Source organism: Xiphophorus maculatus, chromosome 11 (assembly GCF_002775205.1).
Source record: "Xiphophorus maculatus strain JP 163 A chromosome 11, X_maculatus-5.0-male, whole genome shotgun sequence".
Classification (NCBI taxonomy): domain Eukaryota; kingdom Metazoa; phylum Chordata; class Actinopteri; order Cyprinodontiformes; family Poeciliidae; genus Xiphophorus; species Xiphophorus maculatus.
Window position 1 is genome coordinate 7,719,839 of NC_036453.1, and position 23,789 is coordinate 7,743,627.

Sequence of the window (23,789 nt, forward strand, 5' to 3'; positions counted from 1 at the left end):
GGTCCTGTCAGCAATCAGTCGCTCAGTAATTACCGCTGCAGCTCTCTGCTCTGACCCGGGCCTCCGCCGAGGAGCCAGGGGCCACGTCCCCTTTCAAAACGCTTCCTCTGCTGCTTCATTTTGGGAGAGTGATGAGAAAGGTCACATAAAAAATAAAAGAGAAAACACGGTCAGGAATATCTTCTGAAGAGAGATCGTAAAAGGTTTTATTTTTGTTTTTATTTTTTGGTTCAACTGCAGAAATATGGCAACTGTTCTGGAAGTTTATCTGCACCTGCACGGACGGTTTGTGGAAAATTCACTTTTTTCATGTTTTTGTACTTTTATTTGCGTTTCCTCTGCTTCTATAAGCAAACCAAGCACTTAAAAAACACCTTGTTGATTTATGTTTTTTGGTTTCTGCACTGCACAATGGTGCTGGAGTAATTTAAAAAGATCATTTAAAACGCTGTACAATGGCTGCTGGAAAAGATGAGATTTTTGTTGTCGACTCACCATCCAGAAACCACTTGCTGCATTCTGGTTGGTTGTGCAGGAGGCTCCACTAATGCTTTTCAAAGAGGTACGGTTGTATAATAGCACATCTGTTTGCTGCCATTTTGTTGTGTGAGTGTAAATGTTGAGTTGGGGGCGTGGCCAGCAGCACCCTGCCTGGATTTAAAGTGACAGAGACCCTAAAACTGCTCAGACTGAAATCTGATTTAAAACACGAAAGGTTTTACCAGATTTAAAAACCATTTCCTTCAGGTTGTTCATCTTCTATCTATTTATGCTTTATGATTCACTAGTAAAAAAATTCACAGTAAAAATCACCAAAGTAAAATGTTTGTTGTCCCTTTTACTATTAAGATGAATTAAATTTAAAGCTGAAATCTGGATGAATACTGGGTGTTGCATTGTAAGATGTTAAACTGCCTGTACGTTTTTTGGAAATTGCACCAAAACTTTGTTTTAAATGTGCATCTGCACCAACTGCCTGGAAAACCAAATTTATCCGGTCTTAATGACGATTGAGGGCCGCACAAAAACATTTCAAGGTCTGCAAATGGCCCCAGGCTGCACTTTGGATATTATTGTGCAGAAGATCATAGATCTGTCCTAACCTGTTAATGTTAGTAATCACCTTTAAGTTGCAGATTGAGAAGCAGGAATCAAACAAGCATCAGATTTGTGAATCTGCTGATTCAACAGAAACAGGAAGAAAAATGGAGGTTGTGAGTAAAGACAGCCTTCCTAGTGCACACATGTTCACTGCAGAGAACTAGGAAGGTTTAAAACGCGCCCTGGTGAAATGTTTGTGTGGCGATGCAGAGCGCCGAGCTTCGTCTCCAGAGACCAGAGCTGAACTCCTCTTCGTCAGAGAAACCTCGCTGCTCTTCTCCTCCTGGGAATCGTATGATGCGTAACTGTATCGTGGAACAAGGACACACACGTTGGCTCAGAGGCACGGGGCGGCGCCTGCCACAGCCCAACCAGACAGCAGGATGAATTTCCACACTTTGTACTCGGGGGGATTTCCTCTCTGAAATTGTTCCCCACACACAGATGTGTATTCAAATCCTCTTTCATCTCCGTCTTTATTTCACACAAGTTGTTGCTTTTTTCTATCTTGTGCCAGTAACTAAATCAAAGTTTGACATTATTTCATATTTGTTTTCAGTTGTTTCCAGTTGAAAGCAGATGTTTACATGCATCTTTTCTTTTTCTCACTGTCTGACAGAAGTTTCCTGATTTAAACCAAAATGAATTTATTTGCTTCTAATTCATAAACTCTTCAAATTATTTCTGAAGCCCAGATGATGATGAGCTTATTTGACATTAACCGGAAGCAACCTGGGGATTTATTTTAAGGTAACACCTCATGCATACGGCTTCCTGCCATGACATCAATAAAATACACTGCAAAAACACAAATTCCTGGTTAAAAAAATGTTAGTTCCACTGTCAGATTATTAAACTTATAACAAACATTTTTATGAAATAATCTTGAACTTGAACCTTTCCATCAATATTAAGGAATTATTTACGTAAAATAACCTCAAACATCTTGCTGAAATGTTACTTGTATATTAGTTTTGTGTTAGGATATTTGCCCCAGAAACTTTTACATTTTATGCAATAAAATGTTTATTTTCTTATTGAAATCAGGAAATGAATTGTTTGCATTTTTATGTATTTCTAATATTGTATAAAATATGAAAAATCTGCAGAATGTGCCAATTTGTTCATCTGATTAGTCAATTAATTGTCAGAATATTCAGTTAATAAAATAATCATTAGTTGCAGTGGCATACAAGATGTGTATCAAATTACAATGACAGCAGACAAACTGTCATCATCAATATGTTCATCTTTAATCTGCGATTTTGAGCTACTTTGTGTTGATGAGGCATGTTTGGACGTGTTGAAGACTAAAGTTTAATCTTCTGATTAAAACCAGTTTTAGATGCGAAGACGTTTGGAAATATAAACGGACAAAACTTCGTTTAAATGTCGGTGGAATGGCTCTCGTATCTTTTACCAAAAAAACATTTTTTACTTGTTTCTTTAAATAAACTAAACGGACGGGATAATGAAGTCGGATATCTACAACTTGTTCTCCTTTTAGAAACGTTTAGCAGCCTAGAAAGGCGACAGTCGGAGCGCCTCCCGGTGTTCGACGGAGGAAGGAAGGAAGTGATGTCGCTGGGGTTTCCCAACACAGCAGAGCAGGTGTGAAGCCGTGTTGCTGCCTTCCTGATCGATCCGTTTCTCACTACTGCAGGTTAAGTGTGTGAAGGTGCAAAGCTCAGAGCAAACCACTGGATTTGTTCAAGAAACACTTTTTACTGTCTGACCTGTGAATCAGACAGAGCAGTGCAGCGATATTTCCACAGAGTTAATTCACAAACGGTGACATTAATGATCATCTGACAGGATTCTTTACGTTAATTATGAAGCTAAAGGTCAGGTGACTAAATCAGTTTGAGATATTTTAGTGCCAGTTGAGATGCACCGATCAGACTCTTACCGGTCGATACCAATGATACTGATTTTGTATCAATACAAAAACATTTATCTGAATGGAAAAATGTTCCTCAATTGGCATCAAAAGTGTTTATACTCATTAAGCTACTGAAGCTTTTGACTTTATATCAAGCTACAGCTGCAGTACCGTCCAAGCGTTTGCTATGATCAGAGAAGAATTCGTGTTTTTCTAATTTGTCTTTCCAAATAAAATCTGAAATCTTTCAGTGCAACTAAAACAAATCTTTTATGTAAAACACTAAATCCATAAAAGTTTGTGATTTTAATGTGACAAAATGTGAACATTTACCTCTGCAAGAATCAGACTGAGTCTGTTTTCAGTCCGTTGTGTACAGATTTGTTGTCGACTCGACTTTGATGCTCTGATCTCGACGTTTTGAACAAGATTTTCCTTCAGGAAGTCTGAAAAGCAGCCAGCTGATTAAAATCATTGTGCAGCAGATGAATAGAACCTGATTAGCTGCTCCGCTTTGTTTTCTTCTGTTTACGTAACAAAAGCTTTCAGTTTTCACTCCTTAGGAAGAAATTAGCATATCTTTGCTCCTCGAATGTTGAGATCAGAACTGGATTATTTTAATCAGGAGATAATTACTCACCTGCTGACATTTATTTCTTACTCACTCACACCTACATGAGATATCTCCAAACATCCACATTTATCAGCGTTTTTAACTTCTTTTTTGTTTTTGCGGTTTTGTTGTCTTGTGGCCTTTATGTGAAAGTATTCAGACAGGAAAGAGGGTGAAGGTGAAGGAGGGAAGGCATTAGGCAAAAGTTGGCAGTTCAACATCTTAAAAAGTGTTCATCCAGGTTTTTGCCTTAAGTTTAATTTATTTTAACCGTGAAAGGGACAACAACCATCCTGTGATTTTTACTAAAATACAAACCTGGGCAAAATCAGAGAGTGAATCATAAAAGCATAAATAGATAAAAGATGATCAACCAGAAATTTGTAGGAAATAGTTTTATTGTTTTAAAATCTAGCCAGAATAGTTTTTAGTTTGTCATCTATGATAAACAGCTAGTCGTGTGTGAATGCTGAGTTTGGGATGCTAACAGCTGCTGCGGCTCATTGGCGTCCGCGGATTCACCATAGCAACCAGATGTAAACAGCTGAGAGTTTTTTCTGCTCACACACAAACTCTCACGCTGTTTGCCAGTCGCAGTGAGTGGACGGAGAGCTGAGCATGTCGACACATCCCGGTGGGGAAACGATGGCTAACAAACACGCTGTCCAGCACTCGCATTCACACACAGCGAGCCAACTCAGCCTCCAGCTGCTGGAGTAAACTGTCACCTTCCAGCTTCTCCAGCGCCAAACACAACGAGTGATTCCTCCTCCTTCTGCAAACAAAGTCAGGATTCCTTTCAAATGATAAGAATGACTAAAGTCTGGCTGGTTGAGCAGCTGGGAGCGTTGATGGAGTTTCTCTACTTTAACTATTCTGACAGTTAATCAGATTTAAAACTGGAACTTTAAACAGATTTTTCTGATTTTGCATTAAAAGATGCAAATAAACCAAAATATCCCATTTTATGTCTAAAATGCAATAACAGCATTACATGTGAAAATCTCAGGCCTTCCTGCTGGACATCAATGCAGTGTTGGCTGATCAGATATTATTTAGATGAATTGATTAATAACTGGATAATTAAAGGTGAAACTAAAGCTATGCCGTACGAGGTTTTCTAGAATATATTTACAGGCAAACGTTTGTTATTTTAGATGAAAATCTACATCTTTTCTGTTTAGCTTAGGCTTAATTACTGCAAAATTGCCTTTTTGATTAATAATTAGTTGATTATTGGAATAATCGATTCATCACGATGAATCTGATTAATCCTCTCAACCCTACATCTGTTGCAACCAAATATTAGTTTGAATAAATATGTTGAACCTTGAAGCAGGCAGACGACAGCATGTTTGCATTTTTTACCTAAAATGCAAAACAAAATAATTCCTGTAGTGAATTTAAACCAGATGAAGCTGAAATTATGAGGCTTCTTTGTAAACATATTTACAAACAAAGTGGTTTATTTTATCTTAAATGCAAAATATAAATACATTTTGTAGTTTCAGCTGAATCGTTTCTTTGAATATGTAGATTTTTTACCCCAGCAAACGGTTAAATATTGATCAATTTATAAATTATTTGGCGATTAATGCAATTAATCGTTTCAGCCCTAATCAAATTACTTCCTGTGTAAGGATATATGTTAATTTAATTTATATGTTTTATTTTAAATATGTATCTATTTTAAATAAAACATATTTAAAATAAAAGTATTTTACAGAGAATGTAAAATACTTTAATCAATACTCAAAAAGCCACTAAGTCTTAGAGTTTAAAGCCTTAAAGATGAGGATTTTTATTTAATGAGTTGTTTTGACAAAAGTTGATTATTAATCACACCCTCACACAGAAGTACTATAATTTACAAGAGCAACAAGATAATATATTATATAAAAAATATGTAATTATCTACAAATCCAGTGTGAAAGCTGCAGTGTGTGTAAAATCGTCTGATCATCTGCAAACACATCTGACTGTAGTCGCATCTGTGGAGTCTATTAAACTGACATGCTGCATTTTATGAGTATTTTTATATCTCCCAGGATTAATATAATCCAGATTGTTGCTGCTGCAGCCATAATGCTGATGAACCTCGTCAAATTAAAACACAACCGAAGCCTGGAAAAACGACCTTACCTCTAATGTTCTCAATCCTTTCGGTGGAAAATTTTATACACAGTCAATTACAATGCAGTCTGAGTAAATGTTAAATATTAAAGAAACATTATGAGGTCGCCTGTAAATTAAGACGATTTTAGCTAGCGATTAATTAATTAATTGGATAAAAAAAATGGCACATTCTGCACGTTTCTATTTACATTTTTTTATATTTGAAATACATTAAAAATGCAAATAACTCAATTCCTTTTTAAAAAAAGAAAATGAACATTTTACTGCCTAACATGCAATAACAGCATTCCTTTAGAGAACAATTAATCATTTGTACATAAAAAATCATCAACATGTGAAAAGCTCAGACTTTTCTGCTGGATTATTGATCTGTTGATTCATTTTATGATTAACAAATGGATAGGAAAAGATGATATGATGTTTTTCCACAGAATTTTAAGGGGGTTAAACTAAAACTGAGTTTTGGGTAGAACATATTGACAGTTGTTTTTTTTGTTAAATGCAACATGTTTATATTTTTGTACATTTTTGTTGTAATTATTGCTCTGGCTCTGTTTTTCCTTCAGCAAATGTTCTGTTTTGAGTCTTTATATTAGAGTTAACGATTAATCAATTACTAAATGAGTAGACGTTTGTTCAATAATCGATTAATCACAATTAATTTGATTAATCGATCAGACCTACGTGATGTGAAGATGAGTCTCTGTGTTTTGTTTAGTTTTTATGACACTACAGTGTAAAAAAAATAGATTAAAATAGAATCAACCAATTAAAGTTATTTGTTTTTTTTGTGATGTAATTCACTGGAGATCCAAAACCTTAAAATGATGCACATTTTCTGCATTAGAAGACATTTTATTTAGTTTTCTAATTCTTTAAGGCTCGATTAAACTAATGCATTCTGTTATAATAAATGGTTCTTTCAAAATTTAATAAATTAAATAAACGCTGATTTAGATGCAGTAAAGTCGACTTTGTGGTGAAAACATTTACGTAGTTTTACTTCTAGAAGCTTGGTTATAAAAAGACACATTTTATTTCTATTGTAGTACCATTATGTTATTTTTACTGTGATTAAAAATAAACTGGGACAGATAAATATTAGTATCATCTGAACCGGCAGCAGATGAATGAGACGCTGTCTAGTCTTTGGGTTGGAAGCAGCCAGGCGTGACCTGCCTCTTCTTCTTCTGTCTTGGTGAATTCGGATTCTTTAAGCATGACGACTGAATCGGGTTTCAGTGTGTGCAGACGCAGCATTAATCATGTAGCTGTTTTGATTGTTTCAGCCACACGACTGTAAAACTGGGTCACGTCTCCACCTCCATTTCACCAGATCCTCTGCCTGAGCTGCCATACGGAGAACCATATTTGCATCGCAGTCCGTGGGGGGAAATTGGCTTCTGCCTCTTAAGTCTCCTTCAGTATTTCTTGTCTGTGACCCAGTTTTTAAGGTTTATTTATTGAGAAAGTTTCTTTTCACATTCCTGCTCTCTCATTTCACTGCCACTCACTTGAGAGCTGCAGAGGAAACGTGAAGCTCCTCTCTGTTCACCGAGTGGTTTGGGGTTTCCTAAGTCAGTGGTAGGAAGTTAAAATGATGCAGCTTTAATCATCCACTGAGGGAAACTCTGGTTAGATATGGGAAGAGCTGCAGCTAGCGATTATCTTAATAATCAATTTTCCTGAACGATTAATTGATTAATCGGGTAAACTGTTGCCACATTCAGCAGATTTTTCATTTAAGAAAATAAACGCTTTATTGCCAATAATGCAAAACAATATTCCTTTAGTAAACTCATCATCATTTGTAGCAAAGATTGTAAAATACTTGAATCGACCTGTAAAAAGCTCAGCTTGACTTCAGCACAGTTCTGGTCTGAACTGTTGATTCATGTTTTTGATTTTTTTTTTAATGCTGACATTTACAGGATTTACAGTTTAGTTGTTCTTTCAGCAAATGGTGTTTTTTAGTTAATGATGAATTGATTACTAAATTCGTGGAACTTTTTGACAATTGATTAATCATATTAATTGATTTTAATATGCAGCCCTGCTTCCAACTTGTTTGTTTTCTGAAGTTTTTGGATCATAATAAAGACTTTTGTTTGTTTGGAAATATGGTAAGACTTTGTCTTGTACGTTGATACACATTTTTTAACCATATTTTTGTTTTTTTAAATATAATTTTCTTGACATCTGTTCCTTTGTTTTCCTGTAAATCCCTTCAGAACCGCTTTAATTATTTACGTCACATGTTCAACAAGTTATTGGAAATATTCCTCTGAGGCTTTGTGCAGCTGCTGCAGATTTATCAGCTGCACATCAGCGGCGCTAATCTCTCATTCCATCACATAACAGAGACGCTCTGTGGGATGGGGATGTTTGGAGAACAGTCAACTCATTATGTGAACGTTTGAGATGATTTGAGGCATGAAGCGTCACCCTGGTAGGTGGGACGAGTCCATGTTTTCATGCTGCTTTGGTCAAATTCTGACTCTACCGACTGAAAGTTGGAGCTAACGTCAAGACAAGGAAACATTTGATCTAATTTGTTGTTCAGGTTGGAAATTTGCAGCCATTATATTCATAAAATGCAGTCCTTCTGCTTCATGGTTTAACATGTTTATTCAAATTAATATTTGGTTGTATGAGATGTAGGGTTGAAACGATTAATCAGATTAATCAGTTATTCAATCAATCGTCAACTGATTTATTTATTAATTGATAAAAAACTAAGCAAAAAGATGTACATTTGAATATATTCTGTCTGATGACTTTATTATTGTGTGAAATTAAAGCTGAAGCCGTCCAAATAGTTTGAAAATACGTTTTCATTCTTTCCTTTTTACGGAAAGTTTCTGTTTATATCTAGGAATGAAAGAGATGGAAGCATTTTGTTTGACTTGTTTTACTTTTGCATTTTGAACAAAAGTTTGTGATGCATTGGTGTCCTAAATGCATAAAACTTAACATACATGGAAAAACCTCATATTGTAGCGGAAAGACTTTCAATGTGAAGCGACTCGTAAAACGCAAATGAAAACAAATTCTCTGTGTCTCTTAGGGGCCACCGTAGGAAGCTCTCCACAGTGACATGGAAAAATGTGGGTGAATTATAACTAATATCAGCATCAATTTTCACCAGTCAAAGTGCAATTGCATGTTTTCCTGATATCATTGAACCCTTTTCTAAATTTAACTACTTTCTAAGTTTTAACAAAGTTACCAGATAATTTCAGCTACTGTTTCTTTTTTACTTATTCCTTATTGTAAGCCTGAATCAGTGACATTTCTTAAAGCTCAATAGAGGCCAAAAATCACATCTGTTCAGACTGAGCGCAGTCAGTCAGCGGCAGCCGCATTGAAGCAGGAACAAAGCTTAATTGCGTGACCTTTGAGCGGCGCGTTGGCAATCAGCCTGCCCTTGGCGTGGAAGGGGAGCGCCGCAGTCGCTCCGTGAATCATTCAGGCCAGCGCCGTGCGATGAGGAGCCGCGTTCACACAAACCTCTAAAGGACTTGTTCGCTGTCTCGTCTCAAGCTAATGAGGGCCACAAATTGTAGGCTCTGTATCTTTTCAGAGCTCAGAACTATATGAAGACAGGATAATAGCTACAGATGTGACATTTTGCAGATCTAAGAGGGAGAAAGGAGTTTTTAGAAGGAGCACCAGGAAATCTTTTTCACATTCATATCAAGTCCTTTATTAGTAGAAGCGTCAAGCTGGTGAGGGGTGTTGATGTGACTGATTCATGTCAGCGAGAGATGTTGCTGCATAATAACTCACAGACTGCCTCCACTTTTACTTTTGCGTGTCTTTCCTCCCTCTCATCCATCAGGAGACGGTTGGTTTTGTTACCGAGCGAAAGGTTCCTCCGGGCTTGTGTGCTCTGAGCTCTGCAGGGGGCCTGATCTGCAGCAATCGCACAAAGAACAATCTGTACAATCTGCCATCTGAAATATGTCTGATGCCATTTATAGGGAGAAGCAGAAAAACAGCTTCTGATTGACACATCAGTGTTCACTCATCGGGGGGCGCTGTTTAAGTATCTGGGGAATGGAGTGTCGTGGTTCTGATGTTTAAATCCTTTTGCTTCCTTTTGACCTTAGCTTTGTAAGTAACCATTCGGGGTCTGAAGGTGCAAACATTTGAAATTGGCTTGCTTCATCCAGCGTAACGATTTCCTGATCAAGATGTTTGTGCATCCTTAAAAAGTCTTTAAAAGTTTTACATTAATATATCTGATCTGTTTCCTTGAATAGGTCAATGGTCTATACAAAACACGTTCATTATATTTGTTACACTGAATTATTCTTAGATGATGAGATTTCAGTCTGAGCTGTTTTAGTGCCTCTGTCACTTTAAATCCAAACAAGCTGCTGCTGGCCACGCCCCCAACTCATCGTTTACGCTCACACCTGAAAATGGCTGCAAACACATGCACAACTTTCCAACCGTGCATCTTTGAAAAGCATTAGTTTAGCCTCCTGCACAACCAACCAGAATGCAGCAAGTGGTTTCTGGATGATGAGTCGACAACAAAACTCTTGTATTTTCCAGCAGCCATTGTACAGCGCATACAGTGGGAAAACCAGCTGATCAAATGCTGGAGATCAGCTGGGGTTGCTAGGTAACGGGCTGGCTTCATTGCAGTTGCTAGGTAACTGGTGAAACTATGCTAAGTTCATTCATCTTCGCCACTGGATAACTGCTGTTAAACTGAAGTTATCTGGTGTATTTGGTGCATCGAACAAAGTAGGTGGATTAATAAATTAAAATAATTTCTTAATCTTTCAACTTCACCTCAAACCAACAACTAGAAAGTTTCCTTTAAGAAAGTTTCCTGAATAAAGCAGGTGGTGGAGTGAGTAAACATTAAACTTCTGGACTGGTCCAAATTTCAGCCCATTTGAAAATTTATGAACTATTCATAACAGAATATTGCCATTCTGTTCTGTGTTGTGAAAGTTTGTGATATGTGAAAATGGCCGAAAAAAGGAAACCGTTATGGTACAAAGTAAAAGCCGTTGACCATCAGGAAACACTGAATGTATTTCCTTCCTCTTTTGCATCGTCTGTCCTTTTCTCTTCCATCTCATTCTTTCTGTTTTATTCCTGTAGAGGCGTCAATTGAACCAAATCCTCTCTGTCGAAAAGCCAGAAGTCAATTTATGGAAGAGAATTGCTTTTGAAAAGAACAGGAAGAAAACACAGACCAAAGCATCGCTGCTGTTTGATGCTCCTATTTGTCATTTTGTGACTGGACTTTCAGCTTGATCATTATTAGCATTTTACACACAGCTGTATAAATACAAAAGCTCTAAACATGATTTCTTCAAAGACAGTCAAACAGTAAAATCTTTGTAAAAAATGTACTTGCATAAGAAAAAAACAAACAAGACATTTGAGTTTTTCTGCTTTTGTTACTACAACCTTTATGTAGTTTGGCATCATCATCAGAACCGACTAATAGGCAACAGACAGATAAATCCCCTACACATCCAAAGTCAACCAACTGAGTGGACTACCATGTCACCCACTCACCCAAAAACAAGTACAAAGACCACAACCCACTCAGTCCAACAAGTTCCTGACCGAGCATCTCCCACTCATCCGTAGACGACAGACCAGCTGACTAACCAACTAAGCCTCTCTGTTCAACAGCTGACCAGCCTGAGGCAACCAGCCAATCAACAAATGTCAACCCCTCTATTTCTTAAGGCTTTATAATCAGTATAAATGTAACTTATCCTGAATTGAATTGCGCCTCAGCAGAACACTTATGGCAGAAATGCTTCTTAAGGGAAGAAAACTAGAATTCATTGAAATCTTCCCAATTTCCTTTCGTATGTTAACCACACTAAAACCTCCCTCACCTCAGAATTTTAAATTGCACAGAATTGGATGTGCACTTAAAAAATGAAAGCTGAAGCCTATAATTTACTGAATACATTACATAGTGAGAGCGATGATGGATTCCCATCTTTGTGCATGTTTGAAATCTCTGAGTCACTGGACTAATGCACTGATCTCTCACAGGCACAGCCCTTCCTCTCTCCTTCATCAAGCCCTTTCTTTCCTTCGTCTTTTTCTCACTCATGATCACCCACTCAACACTCACACACATACATGCACACACTTCTTCCTGAGTCCTGTGGCCCTTCCAAGCAGCCAATCATTACAGCCCGTGCTGTGATGTGGCTGCTAAAATTATCCTCTTCTCTCTGTGAGCTGACATCTGCCATGACGCACTGAGAGCCAGGTAGCCATGATGCCCAGAGGAGAAAACAAATCTTTCCTTTTTCTTGCCCTTCCATTTCTTTAATTCCTCTTTTGCTATTCTAATTTCTTTTAATTGTGCTTTCTCACTCCATTTATACAGTTTGATCCCTTTTTGCCTCAGATTTCTCTTCTTGGCAGGAGGTATACTTGTGCAGTTTCATTCTTACTTACAGTCCATAAAACTAAAATGCTCCAGGTACTCAGATTTAAAATAACATATATTGACCAAAATGCTGTACCTTGAGAAACAGGTAAGTTGGGTCTGTGTGATCACGGTTTGAAGAAAATCATATGCCTTCATTTCCAGACGACTCAATCCGACATGCTTTATAGAAAAACACTCAAAAAGATCAAAATGTTTCACATTAACTCAGCCCAGAAACAGAAAACCAGCAAGAGGCGACTAACCATCGGACAAACTCCTGCTCCTCACCAGAGAGATCCAGGCACTTGGCCAAACAAGGCAACCAAGCAACTGACCAAACGAGGCAACCAACCAACTGCCCAAACAAGGCAACCAACCAACTGACCAAACGAGGCAACCAACAACCCACCAACTGACCAAACAAGGCAACCAACCAACTGACCAAACGAGGCAACCAACAACCAACCAACTGACCAAACAAGGCAACCAACCAACTGACCAAACAAGGCAACCAACCAACTGACCAAACGAGGCAACCAACAACCAACCAACTGACCAAACAAGGCAACCAAGCAACTGACCAAACGAGGCAACCAACCAACTGACCAAACGAGGCAACCAACCAACTGACCAAACGAGGCAACCAACCAACTGACCAAACAAGGCAACCAACAACCAACCAACTGACCAAACAAGGCAACCAACCAACTGACCAAACGAGGCAACCAACCAACTGACCAAACAAGGCAACCAACAACCAACCAACTGACCAAACGAGGCAACCAATAACCAACTAACTGACCAAACAAGGCAACCAACCAACTGACCAAACGAGGCAACCAACCAACTGACCAAACAAGGCAACCAACAACCAACCAACTGACCAAACAAGGCAACCAACCAACTGACCAAACGAGGCAACCAACCAACTGACCAAACAAGGCAACCAACAACCAACCAACTGACCAAACGAGGCAACCAACAACCAACTAACTGACCAAACAAGGCAACCAACAACCAACCATCTGACCAAACAAGGCAACCAACAACCAACCAACTGACCAAACGAGGCAACCAACAACCAACTAACTGACCAAACGAGGCAACCAACAACCAACCAACTGACCAAACGAGGCAACCAACAACCAACTAACTGACCAAACGAGGCAACCAACAACCAACTAACTGACCAAACAAGGCAACCAACAACCAACTAACTGACCAAACAAGGCAACCAACAACCAACCAACCAACTGACCAAACGAGGCAACCAACAACCAACCAACTGACCAAATGAGGCAACCAACAACCAACCATCTGACCAAACAAGGCAACCAACAACCAACCAACCAACTGACCAAACAAGGCAACCAACAACCAACCAACTGACCAAACAAGGCAACCAACAACCAACCAACTGACCAAACAAGGCAACCAACAACCAACCATCTGACCAAACAAGGCAACCAACTAACTGACCAAACAAGGCAACCAACAACCAACCATCTGACCAAACAAGGCAACCAACAACCAACCAACTGACCAAACGAGGCAACCAACAACCAACTAACTGACCAAACGAGGCAACCAACAACCAACCAACTGACCAAACGAGGCAACCAACAACCAACTAACTGACCAAACGAGGCAACCAACAACCAACTAACTGACCAAACGAGGCAACCAACAACCAACTAACTGACCAAACAAGGCAACCAACAACCAACCAACCAACTGACCAAACGAGGCAACCAACAACCAACCAACTGACCAAATGAGGCAACCAACAACCAACCAACCAACTGACCAAACAAGGCAACCAACAACCAACCAACCAACTGACCAAACGAGGCAACCAACAACCAACCAACTGACCAAACAAGGCAACCAACAACCAACCAACCAACTGACCAAACAAGGCAACCAACAACCAACCAACTGACCAAACAAGGCAACCAACAACCAACCATCTGACCAAACAAGGCAACCAACTAACTGACCAAACAAGGCAACCAACAACCAACCATCTGACCAAACAAGGCAACCAACAACCAACCAACTGACCAAACGAGGCAACCAACAACCAACTAACTGACCAAACGAGGCAACCAACAACCAACCAACTGACCAAACGAGGCAACCAACAACCAACTAACTGACCAAACGAGGCAACCAACAACCAACCAACTGACCAAACGAGGCAACCAACAACCAACTAACTGACCAAACGAGGCAACCAACAACCAACTAACTGACCAAACGAGGCAACCAACAACCAACTAACTGACCAAACAAGGCAACCAACAACCAACCAACCAACTGACCAAACGAGGCAACCAACAACCAACCAACTGACCAAATGAGGCAACCAACAACCAACCATCTGACCAAACAAGGCAACCAACAACCAACCAACCAACTGACCAAACAAGGCAACCAACAACCAACCAACTGACCAAACAAGGCAACCAACAACCAACCATCTGACCAAACAAGGCAACCAACTAACTGACCAAACAAGGCAACCAACAACCAACCATCTGACCAAACAAGGCAACCAACAACCAACCAACTGACCAAACGAGGCAACCAACAACCAACTAACTGACCAAACGAGGCAACCAACAACCAACCAACTGACCAAACGAGGCAACCAACAACCAACTAACTGACCAAACGAGGCAACCAACAACCAACTAACTGACCAAACGAGGCAACCAACAACCAACTAACTGACCAAACAAGGCAACCAACAACCAACCAACCAACTGACCAAACGAGGCAACCAACAACCAACCAACTGACCAAATGAGGCAACCAACAACCAACCAACCAACTGACCAAACAAGGCAACCAACAACCAACCAACCAACTGACCAAACGAGGCAACCAACAACCAACCAACTGACCAAACAAGGCAACCAACAACCAACCAACCAACTGACCAAACAAGGCAACCAACAACCAACCAACTGACCAAACAAGGCAACCAACAACCAACCATCTGACCAAACAAGGCAACCAACTAACTGACCAAACAAGGCAACCAACAACCAACCATCTGACCAAACAAGGCAACCAACAACCAACCAACTGACTAAAACTTTAGTTGAGAACGTTTTCCTTTGATGTTTTTGTCCCCTGTTCTTTATTAGCTGTATTTTAAATGATGCTTGTAACTGGACCGTCTGCAGAGGAATTACAGCAGGAAGTCACAGATAAGCATCACTTTTCTCTTTGTGTCAGGATTCTCATCCTTCTTAAAGCCAAACATGAACCAGCCTGTTTTCAGGATAAACTATTGTGAGCTATCTTTTGGCCTTTGAAAGCATTTAAAGTGCGATCGCTGCACTTTAAGAAAACTGACTCAGCAGCACCATAATAAGGTCTATTTAGTGGGTGGACCTGTGTTGTGTGTCTCTGCTTGTGTATACATATAAATGCTTACATTTCTTTCTCTGTGTGTGTGTTTAATTCAGTTCAGTTCCTTGCATCGGTGTGTATTTGTCTCCTTTTGTTGCTGTGTGTGTATACATTGGTATGTGTGTGCTATCTTTACTTGGATGCGTGTTTCCTGGTTTTAAATGTCAGATTTCAGCTGTCATCATCTGTGGTTTCTGTTCTGCTCAGCGCAGGAGGAAGTGGAGAGTGCTAATTTATAACTGCCTTGCAGATGTTGAGCGATACGAGTCAGGCCACGTAATAAGACGAGACAGGTAGTCGGCCGCATGCAGCTTAAAAACCAGCTGAGTCAGGGGTTCAGCAGTGGTCAAGGTGAGATTTGTGCAAGGAACGTTTCAGTTCTCAGATTTCTCAACCTTAAAAATTAAATAAAATGATGAACTGTGGAGAGCCAAGTCATAAAAATAATATGAATTTGAGCTAATTTCAGTAAAACTGTTAGCACAGTTATGTTTTTGTGCAGGAGGTTGAGTTGTAAAATTAAACTCATAACTATTTGTTAGCATGAAGATGGCAGATTTATTTAATGTGTCCATGGTGCATGAGGGAATCAATAGCATTTCGGAAAGCAAAGTGTTTTATGTTACTTCACATTATATGCAAATTGTGTAAAATAAAGTAAAGAGATGACATGAAATAAATTAAGACTCAGTTTATGTTTTGTTTCTGCATTTTCTACAATGATGCACAAGATGTTTTCCTCATGATAGTCAGTTGGACTCGGTTTGATTAGGAACCAGAACTCCATCATCTGCTCCACCTCCAGCTGCTGTGGTTTTGACCCAAACCAACCTGTTCCCCTCCTGGCCTGTGGGGGCGCTGCACCAAGAACCACTGAAGGAAACCACACAAAAACCTCTAAAGACACTGAGAGCAACTTCCTTCTTCACCAGATGGAAACAAGATGGAGGCGTCAGATTTTAGTGTTGGAGGATTTCTCTTTAGTCTTTGGCTGAAGACCAGGAGCCATTTCTGCTGCTAGCGCTAGGCTAGCACGTTAGCTTTGGTTGTATTTACCCAGAATGCCCTGCGCTGTAGTCCACTTCCTGCTTCGTTCTGCTTGCTGTTCATATTTGCGTTCAGACTTCACTTCAACCAAACCGCGACCGACGTTTTTAGATGTTGCTTTTTTGCCTGCGTCATTCTGATTTTGCATTCACACCTTCACAAGCAAACCGGACTAAAGTTGGATTCAGTCGGACTAAACTGAGCTGGTGCACCGATCGAGGCATGTAAGGTTGCTTCTTTACTCTTGATTTTGAGAAGCTGCTACGACTCTTATGAAAAGTAATGTGAATTTATTGGAGGATAACAATGTTAGATCTAACCCTACATTTTTGGAAAGCTAATATTTCTGTGAAAATGGAACAAGTATTATGAAACACCAAGTGATTTAACAACAAACAGATGAAATATTTGCATACTTAAGTGAATTTTCTGTAGGGAATTTGCTGTTCCTTTCCATGTTTTGTTGGATTTGGAAAATCCACTTGGCATTTTTATCCACTCTTTGCAATTTGTAAAAATTTGGAAGACTGCAAGGAAATGGCAAAATTGAATTGCACGTCTGCAGCGCAGTTATTATGTTTGATCGATGTGGAAAAATGTTTCAAGCTGCAGATAAATCAAGTGATGGATGGAGAACAAAATGCACTTTTGAAGTAATTACCGACAGAGTTTCCATTGTTCCCTCAGCCTCATTACGCAACAGTCTCTGTCCACCAGCAGAAAGCAGCCAGAAACGACATTTGTTGCCTCACGACTCCTCATCAGTTCCTCGGTGACAATAAAGATGCCAAATGTATTTCTTTGTTTTGGTCTTTGCGTGGAACACAGACGTTAACTCACTCTGCAGAAGATAAACAAGTTAGAAAAATCAAATCAGCTCCGGCAGATTTTTTCCCTTGATTTGTTTTGTGGAGGAAAGTGTTTCTGTTTTTACCTATTATTGTGTAAAATAAACTCATTTGAACACAACCTCCTGTCTTGTCACCGTCAGTGAGGGAGGACGGCGTCTAAGTGTTTTGTCTGTAAGAAATGATTTAGGAAAAGATGAACAGGGTGTGCAGGGGAGGCTGGGAGAGGGCAGAACATAAAACTGCAGGAGCTTGTAATAGAGTTTCCTAGACATTAATTAGCTGCAGCCATTCCTGTACAAACACACAGTAATAAAACTGATATACTGACGTCCCATTCTTTTTTCCTTCGCTGCTCTCCTTGTTTCACATTACCCCATTGTTTTTTCCCTCCATCTATTTCCTAACTACCTAATATACTTTAGATTTTATGTTTTCTCATCACTTACTGTCTCCTCTAGTCTTTATTTCCTTTTCTTTCTCTCCACTGGAGAGCAAAATATGAAGGCAGCAGCATAAAGATGGATAGAGAAAAGAGAGAAAGCGAGAGATGAGGGAGGAGCCGGTCGCCCCGAGTCTTTATCTGTTCTGCTTGTTTTGCTGAAGGGGAAAGAAAAGATCTATTACAGCCTCGCTTTTACGTCTAACATGCACTCAGAATCCTGCAGCGGAGCAGCAACACTATCAGTGACAGGACTGTCGGCTGGAACAGGTTCTGCAGTTGAACACACACTCGCAGTCACACACATACACACACACACACACCCACACACACACACACACACACACCCCTTCTCGTCAGGGTTTATTATTTGTTTGTGTTGGCCTGGCCGTCAGCAGAGGCAGCCATGCTGCTTTTAACATTAAGGTCTTTCATACACTGTGACTCATCTGACTTCTTACTGCACTTAAATCATCATCACTGACTTCTCCACTGGTGACTTTTCGACCACCGGACGGACAGAAGCTGTTATTCTGATCACTGAATGCGTCTCTAACAACCGACTGCTGAAAATGATGTTACAGAGGAAAGAAAGTGGGTAAAAATGAGACATGTTGGGAGTATTTTCTGTAGATGATGAGAACTGAAGTTGTTTTCATTAAAAGTAATTGCATAATAGTTATAAATAAATCTTTAAGAGCATTTTGGGTCTCAAATGCTTCCAAAAAAGCATCTAGCCATTTCTTGTCAAAAAGTTAACGGTTACAGAAACTTCCTGATTGTTACACCGTTACCTAGCAACCACAGCAAAGCTTTGCTTGTCACCTAGCAACCCAATCAGAGCTCTAGCCAATTACCTAGCAACCCGAGCTGATCTCCAGCGTTTGGTGAGCGGGTTTTCCTGCTGTACAACGGCTGCTGGAAAACACAAGAGTTTAGTTGTTAACTCACCATCCAGAAACCACTGGCTGCATTCTGGTTGGTTGTGCAGGAGGCTCCACTAATGCTTGTTGTATAATTGTGCATCTGTTTGCAGCCATTTTCATGTGAGTGTAAACGTTGAGTTGGGGGCGTGGCCAGCGGCAGCTTATCTGGATTTAAGGTGACAGAGACCCTAAAACAGGCAGAATTGATTATCTAGGAATGATGTTATGTAAAAAATGTAATGAATATGTTTTGTTTAGGCCAATCTATCCTAACCTGCACCAGGAAGCATCATCACCTTCGTAACACTGGAACCTCCTTCTTGTTGCTATCTTGTCTAATTTGTTCCTCCTTCTTGATCCGACATCAAACTGAAGATAAGTGGATGGCCTGAAGTTAGAAATTCAGAGGATAGTTTGAAGAGGCACAACAAATAAAATGATAATGAGGAGCCGATAAACAGAGTCCTCAGTCATGTTGTTGCTGCTGCTTGTGTTTAGTGTGTGAGATGCCCGTCTCTTCATGGCTGATGGTGTCGCTGCTGCAGGTCCCCGTCGGAGCAGAAGAGGCTCAGTGTGTGAGAACAGCCACTGCCCCATAAACACCTGCTTTATTTCAGGAAACCTCCTACATGCAGGGTTTAAATGTGTCTGAATTTACATCTGCTTTGTTTGCGTTGACCTTTAAAGGTTTTTAGGTTAATGCCAACACTTTACTGCAATGATTGCCTTTAATACTTCCTCCTCCGTCCTTTTCCCTCTCAGTATGTCAGTGCCTGCTTCTCTTTTTGCTCCATTGGTGCAGATAACCACATATTTATTGGTATTATCTTATAATTAACAGAAAACACAACCAACTCTCGTTACTAATCATTGCATACTAAAACAAATATGGTTTTATTCATTATTATATATTCATCGATTCACTTCAACGTTTCATTTATTAGAAACAGTCATTATGGAGTCGGCAACAAACTCTTGTTTCCAGCAGCCATTGTACAGAGCATACAGCAGGAAAACCAGCTGACCAAAGGGACTGAAGCTCTGCTTTGGTTGCTAGGTAACGGGTGGGGCTCTTGAATGAGACGTTTTAAAAATAGCTAATTTTCCAGTCACCAAAAAACATGAACTTATTGCCAGAAAAACTGCCAGGTGTTTTTTTTAAGTTAGTTTGTTTTTAGAAGCAGGTGAGAAACACATAAAAATGTGCAAGAAATGAAATTTGTTCAAACTTAACCTTTAAAGTGCCATCAGTGACTGGTGGTGATCTCATGTGTAAATCTTCCCATTAGTCTGTAGTTTGTATTTATAATGCTGGACAGGTGAAATATGGATATAAATGTTGGTAAAACTTCAGAACTATGAACGATATTTAAAAAAACTGACTATTTGTTGCTGTTTTCCGTGGAGGTAACATTGAGAAGCAGAATAAAATGCATCACTTCAGGCCTGCATCAAGTGTAAGTTTGAGCTGTCAGGAGGCTTCAGGCTCCATACGAACCGTTCCAGTTCTCACATGCGGCTCGGCTGTTTGTGTTGGACTCACTGTTGCATTTGGACCCAGACGAAGAGTTCTGTCTGCTTACAGTTACGCTGTACACAGTTTTTGTTGATTTTATTTCAAATGGAAAATAAAAACTGATCCAGATGGATTTCTTCTGGAGATATGAAGCTGTTTAAGGGAAAATCTGCATCATTTCCAAGCTCTATATGGAAAGTCTGGACTTTATCAGAGGACAGAACTCAACAGGAATTGCAATAGTTGGTTGTTTTGGTTAAAATAAATTATTTTTAGGGGTATTTCGAAGTTAAACATGTCCAAATGTTTGATTACGAACTAAGAAATCTTTGAGTTTTCTCCTGTCCTGCTCATTACCGAAAGTAAAAAAGTGATTTAATGTCATCACCAGAGTAAAACCGGCGCTGTAAAAACTTTTCTGCTCGAGGATTTGTGTTTTTTTACGTCAGTTAACAACATTTCCCCGTCTCTCCCTCAAGGTGTTTCGGACAGACTTCATCACGGCCATGAAGCTGCCGGACTCGGCCCAGCTCGGCCCAGATGACTTCTATGTTCTGTCTGACCCGTGGAGACAGGAGTGGGAGAAGGGGGTTCAGGTCCCAGCCAACCTGGAGGCCATCCCAGAACCCGTGGTCAGGTAGGATTTTATCGAGACCAGAACGTTTAGAGGGCTTCACGTTGTTGGGTTATTGACCTAAAAGCTTTAAACCAACCAAACCATGTGAGCAACCTGTTCCCCTCCTGGCCTGTGGGGGCGCTGCACCAAGAACCACTGAAGGAAACGACACAAAAACCTCTGAAGACACTGAGAGCAACTTCCTTCTTCACCAGATGGAAACAAGATGGAGGCGTCAGATTTTAGTGTTGGAGGATTTCTCTTTAGTCTTTGGCTGAAGACCAGGAGCCATTTCTGCTGCTAGCGCTAGGCTAGCACGTTAGCTTTGGTTGTATTTACCCAGAATGCCCTGCGCTGTAGTCCACTTCCTGCTTTTGGAGTAGTCTCTGGTCCGCTTGGCGTTCACATTCAAACTGAACCCAGACCGAGGTTTGGAGGACCAGAGGTCAGAGGTCAGAGGTCGTTTAGCGTTTTCACCTCACCAAACCAGATTTTCTAGACAAACAGACTGGAATTGGATTGGTGTGAATGCACCTTTAGTCCCACTTCCTCTTTAAGCCTTATTTCTAGAACTCCAGCGAGTTTAAAACCAGCTTCCTTTGTCTGATTTACTCGCTCGGGTGGAATTACCAAACACCAGAAATGCTGCTGATCAGAATCACAACTTGTAATAGTCTGATTGGTACATGAGGGGAAGCAGGTTTGGATTCACACACGCCGTGAATCAGGCAGATACAGATGTTAAGGTGGCTGGCAGATGTGCCAACCGCTTGGCAGAGGAAGGCAGACCCTCCAGATCTCCCAGCAGCTGCTCCACATACCCATGTGGTTTCTTTCTGGCATTCGAGGAACTAATGAAAATGCTCAGACTAGCCGGTAATGCTTGTAGCACCGAGAGGCCACACACTCAGATTCAGAGCTCTGGGAAGACAGAATACCTAATGAATTTCCCAGAGAGATTCAGCTGAAAGTTTCATTATTTTCACCGTCTGAAGACTTGCAGCGATGGATTATAGCAGCATCTGTAAAACCTTTTCTACTGAGCAGATTTCATGGCACTTACAGTTTATCTGCTGCAGGCAGTTTGAGTTGGTTTTTCTCTGTGGGTTAAAAATGTGACAGAGTTTCTCCAGGTGCAAAAGCAACTGTGATTATACTGAATTTTAACGTTTTTAAACCATTTTAGATGCTTGTTTTTTCCTTTTAAGAATGATTTGTGCCATTCATGAATAGGTCTGTCGCGGTAGCAAATATTGCCGGGCGATGTACTGCGATAAACGATAATATTGTTTGAGACCATTTTCAAATAATACAATGATAATGATGGCATGATAATAATGCAAGAACACAATCTCAACGATCAATAAACATCTAATGAGCATTTAACTCTTGAACTGGAATACATCTTAAATATCCTAAATAAATAAACAAAACAACAAATGAATTATGAAATCTCTAAAAACAAAGTTATCCTTAAAAAGATAAAGCACAAAACTGAAGACTTTTATCATCCAGTTTTTGGTTGAAAGAGAAACGATAAATCACACTCAATGGAAATGATTGAGTTTGTTTTAAATTATCATGCGATTAATTGATTTACTGCTTATTTATACAGGCTTAACAGTAAATGTTGTTAGTTACAAATAACTTTTCATTAACGAACAGGAGTTGGTATTAAGTTTTAATTTCCTGATTTCAATAAAAAGGTTCCAGTTCCACTTGCAGATTATTTCAGATATAAGATGAGGAAAATGTTTGAAGTGAAATAAGTTAGTTGTGAATCTGCAGCAGATTTACAGAACCTGGTAGAGAAAAGCATGAAATGGATCTGATCTGATTTCTGATGTGGTAAAATGATGAAGGGAGATGAAGCAGTGATGGAGTGAAGGTGTGACTGAACTCTTCCTTCGTCTCGGTTCCTTTTTTATTTTAATTCTCTGGTCATCCTGACAAACACAGTTAGTTTTTCCTCCTCTGTTTATTAAATCATTACTAATCTACTGAGCAAATACAAACACATTTGTTTTTAAATTTGTTTCTGGACAGCAAGACTTTATTTTTATTTCTACAGGTTGTTCTTGTCTTGTTTTGGTATTTATTTTTATAATCTTTGTCTGAAATCAGTAGGTGGATAAATTGAAAACAAAACAGAAATGTTTACTGCAGATTACAAATACTTAAAATGAATAAATTTGGGGATTAGTTTGAGAAAACCTCTCTGGATGATCATCTGTTGTGTGAAAAATGATCAGCTAATTGCTCATTAAACCGTTTTATTCATGTTTTCCTCATGAATTCAACTAAATCAAACTGGTCAAGATAAATAGTTTTTTGTGATAGGCTGCTATCAACAGTGTCTATTTTATTTAAGGTATAATAAAATACAAGATGTTGAATAAATATTTTTCTTCCAGGAACCATCTGTTTTGCTTAAATTGCTGCCATGTTGTTCCACCATGTGGACCAGAGGAGTAAATATGGAATATGGTTTTAGTGTCTTACAGGTTTGGATGAAAATAGAAACAAAGTTTGGAGAAATATTTGTACACTGGACCGCCGCCTGTCTGTGGTTCAGTATTCTCTGATTCACCTGTTATTATTTATGTTGAATAAAACTCCAAATTATTCGTAGAAAATCCACCCATCACCTGATTATGTTTTTCGTCTTTGGGTCCTTATGTCGGAGTTTTTATTTTGAAATTAAGAGCGTAAAGTTTAGATTGCTAAAGTTAAAATCCTTCTGCCATAATACCATTCGATAGCCTGACCATCTGGGGTTGAAAGGTTAACACTCCTACATCTGGAGTTA

The 23,789-nt window shown here is 39.5% G+C and overlaps 1 protein-coding gene across 1 annotated transcript in view; it reads left to right on the plus strand.

Moving 5' to 3' along the window:
- Positions 1-23,789, plus strand: part of jade2 (jade family PHD finger 2) — a 141,103-nt gene that overhangs the window by 23,084 nt on the left and 94,230 nt on the right. Inside the window, exon 4 of the mRNA XM_023341959.1 lies at positions 20,844-21,001. Coding sequence (XP_023197727.1) covers positions 20,844-21,001 — 158 coding nt within the window. The remainder of the gene's footprint in view (positions 1-20,843; positions 21,002-23,789) is intronic.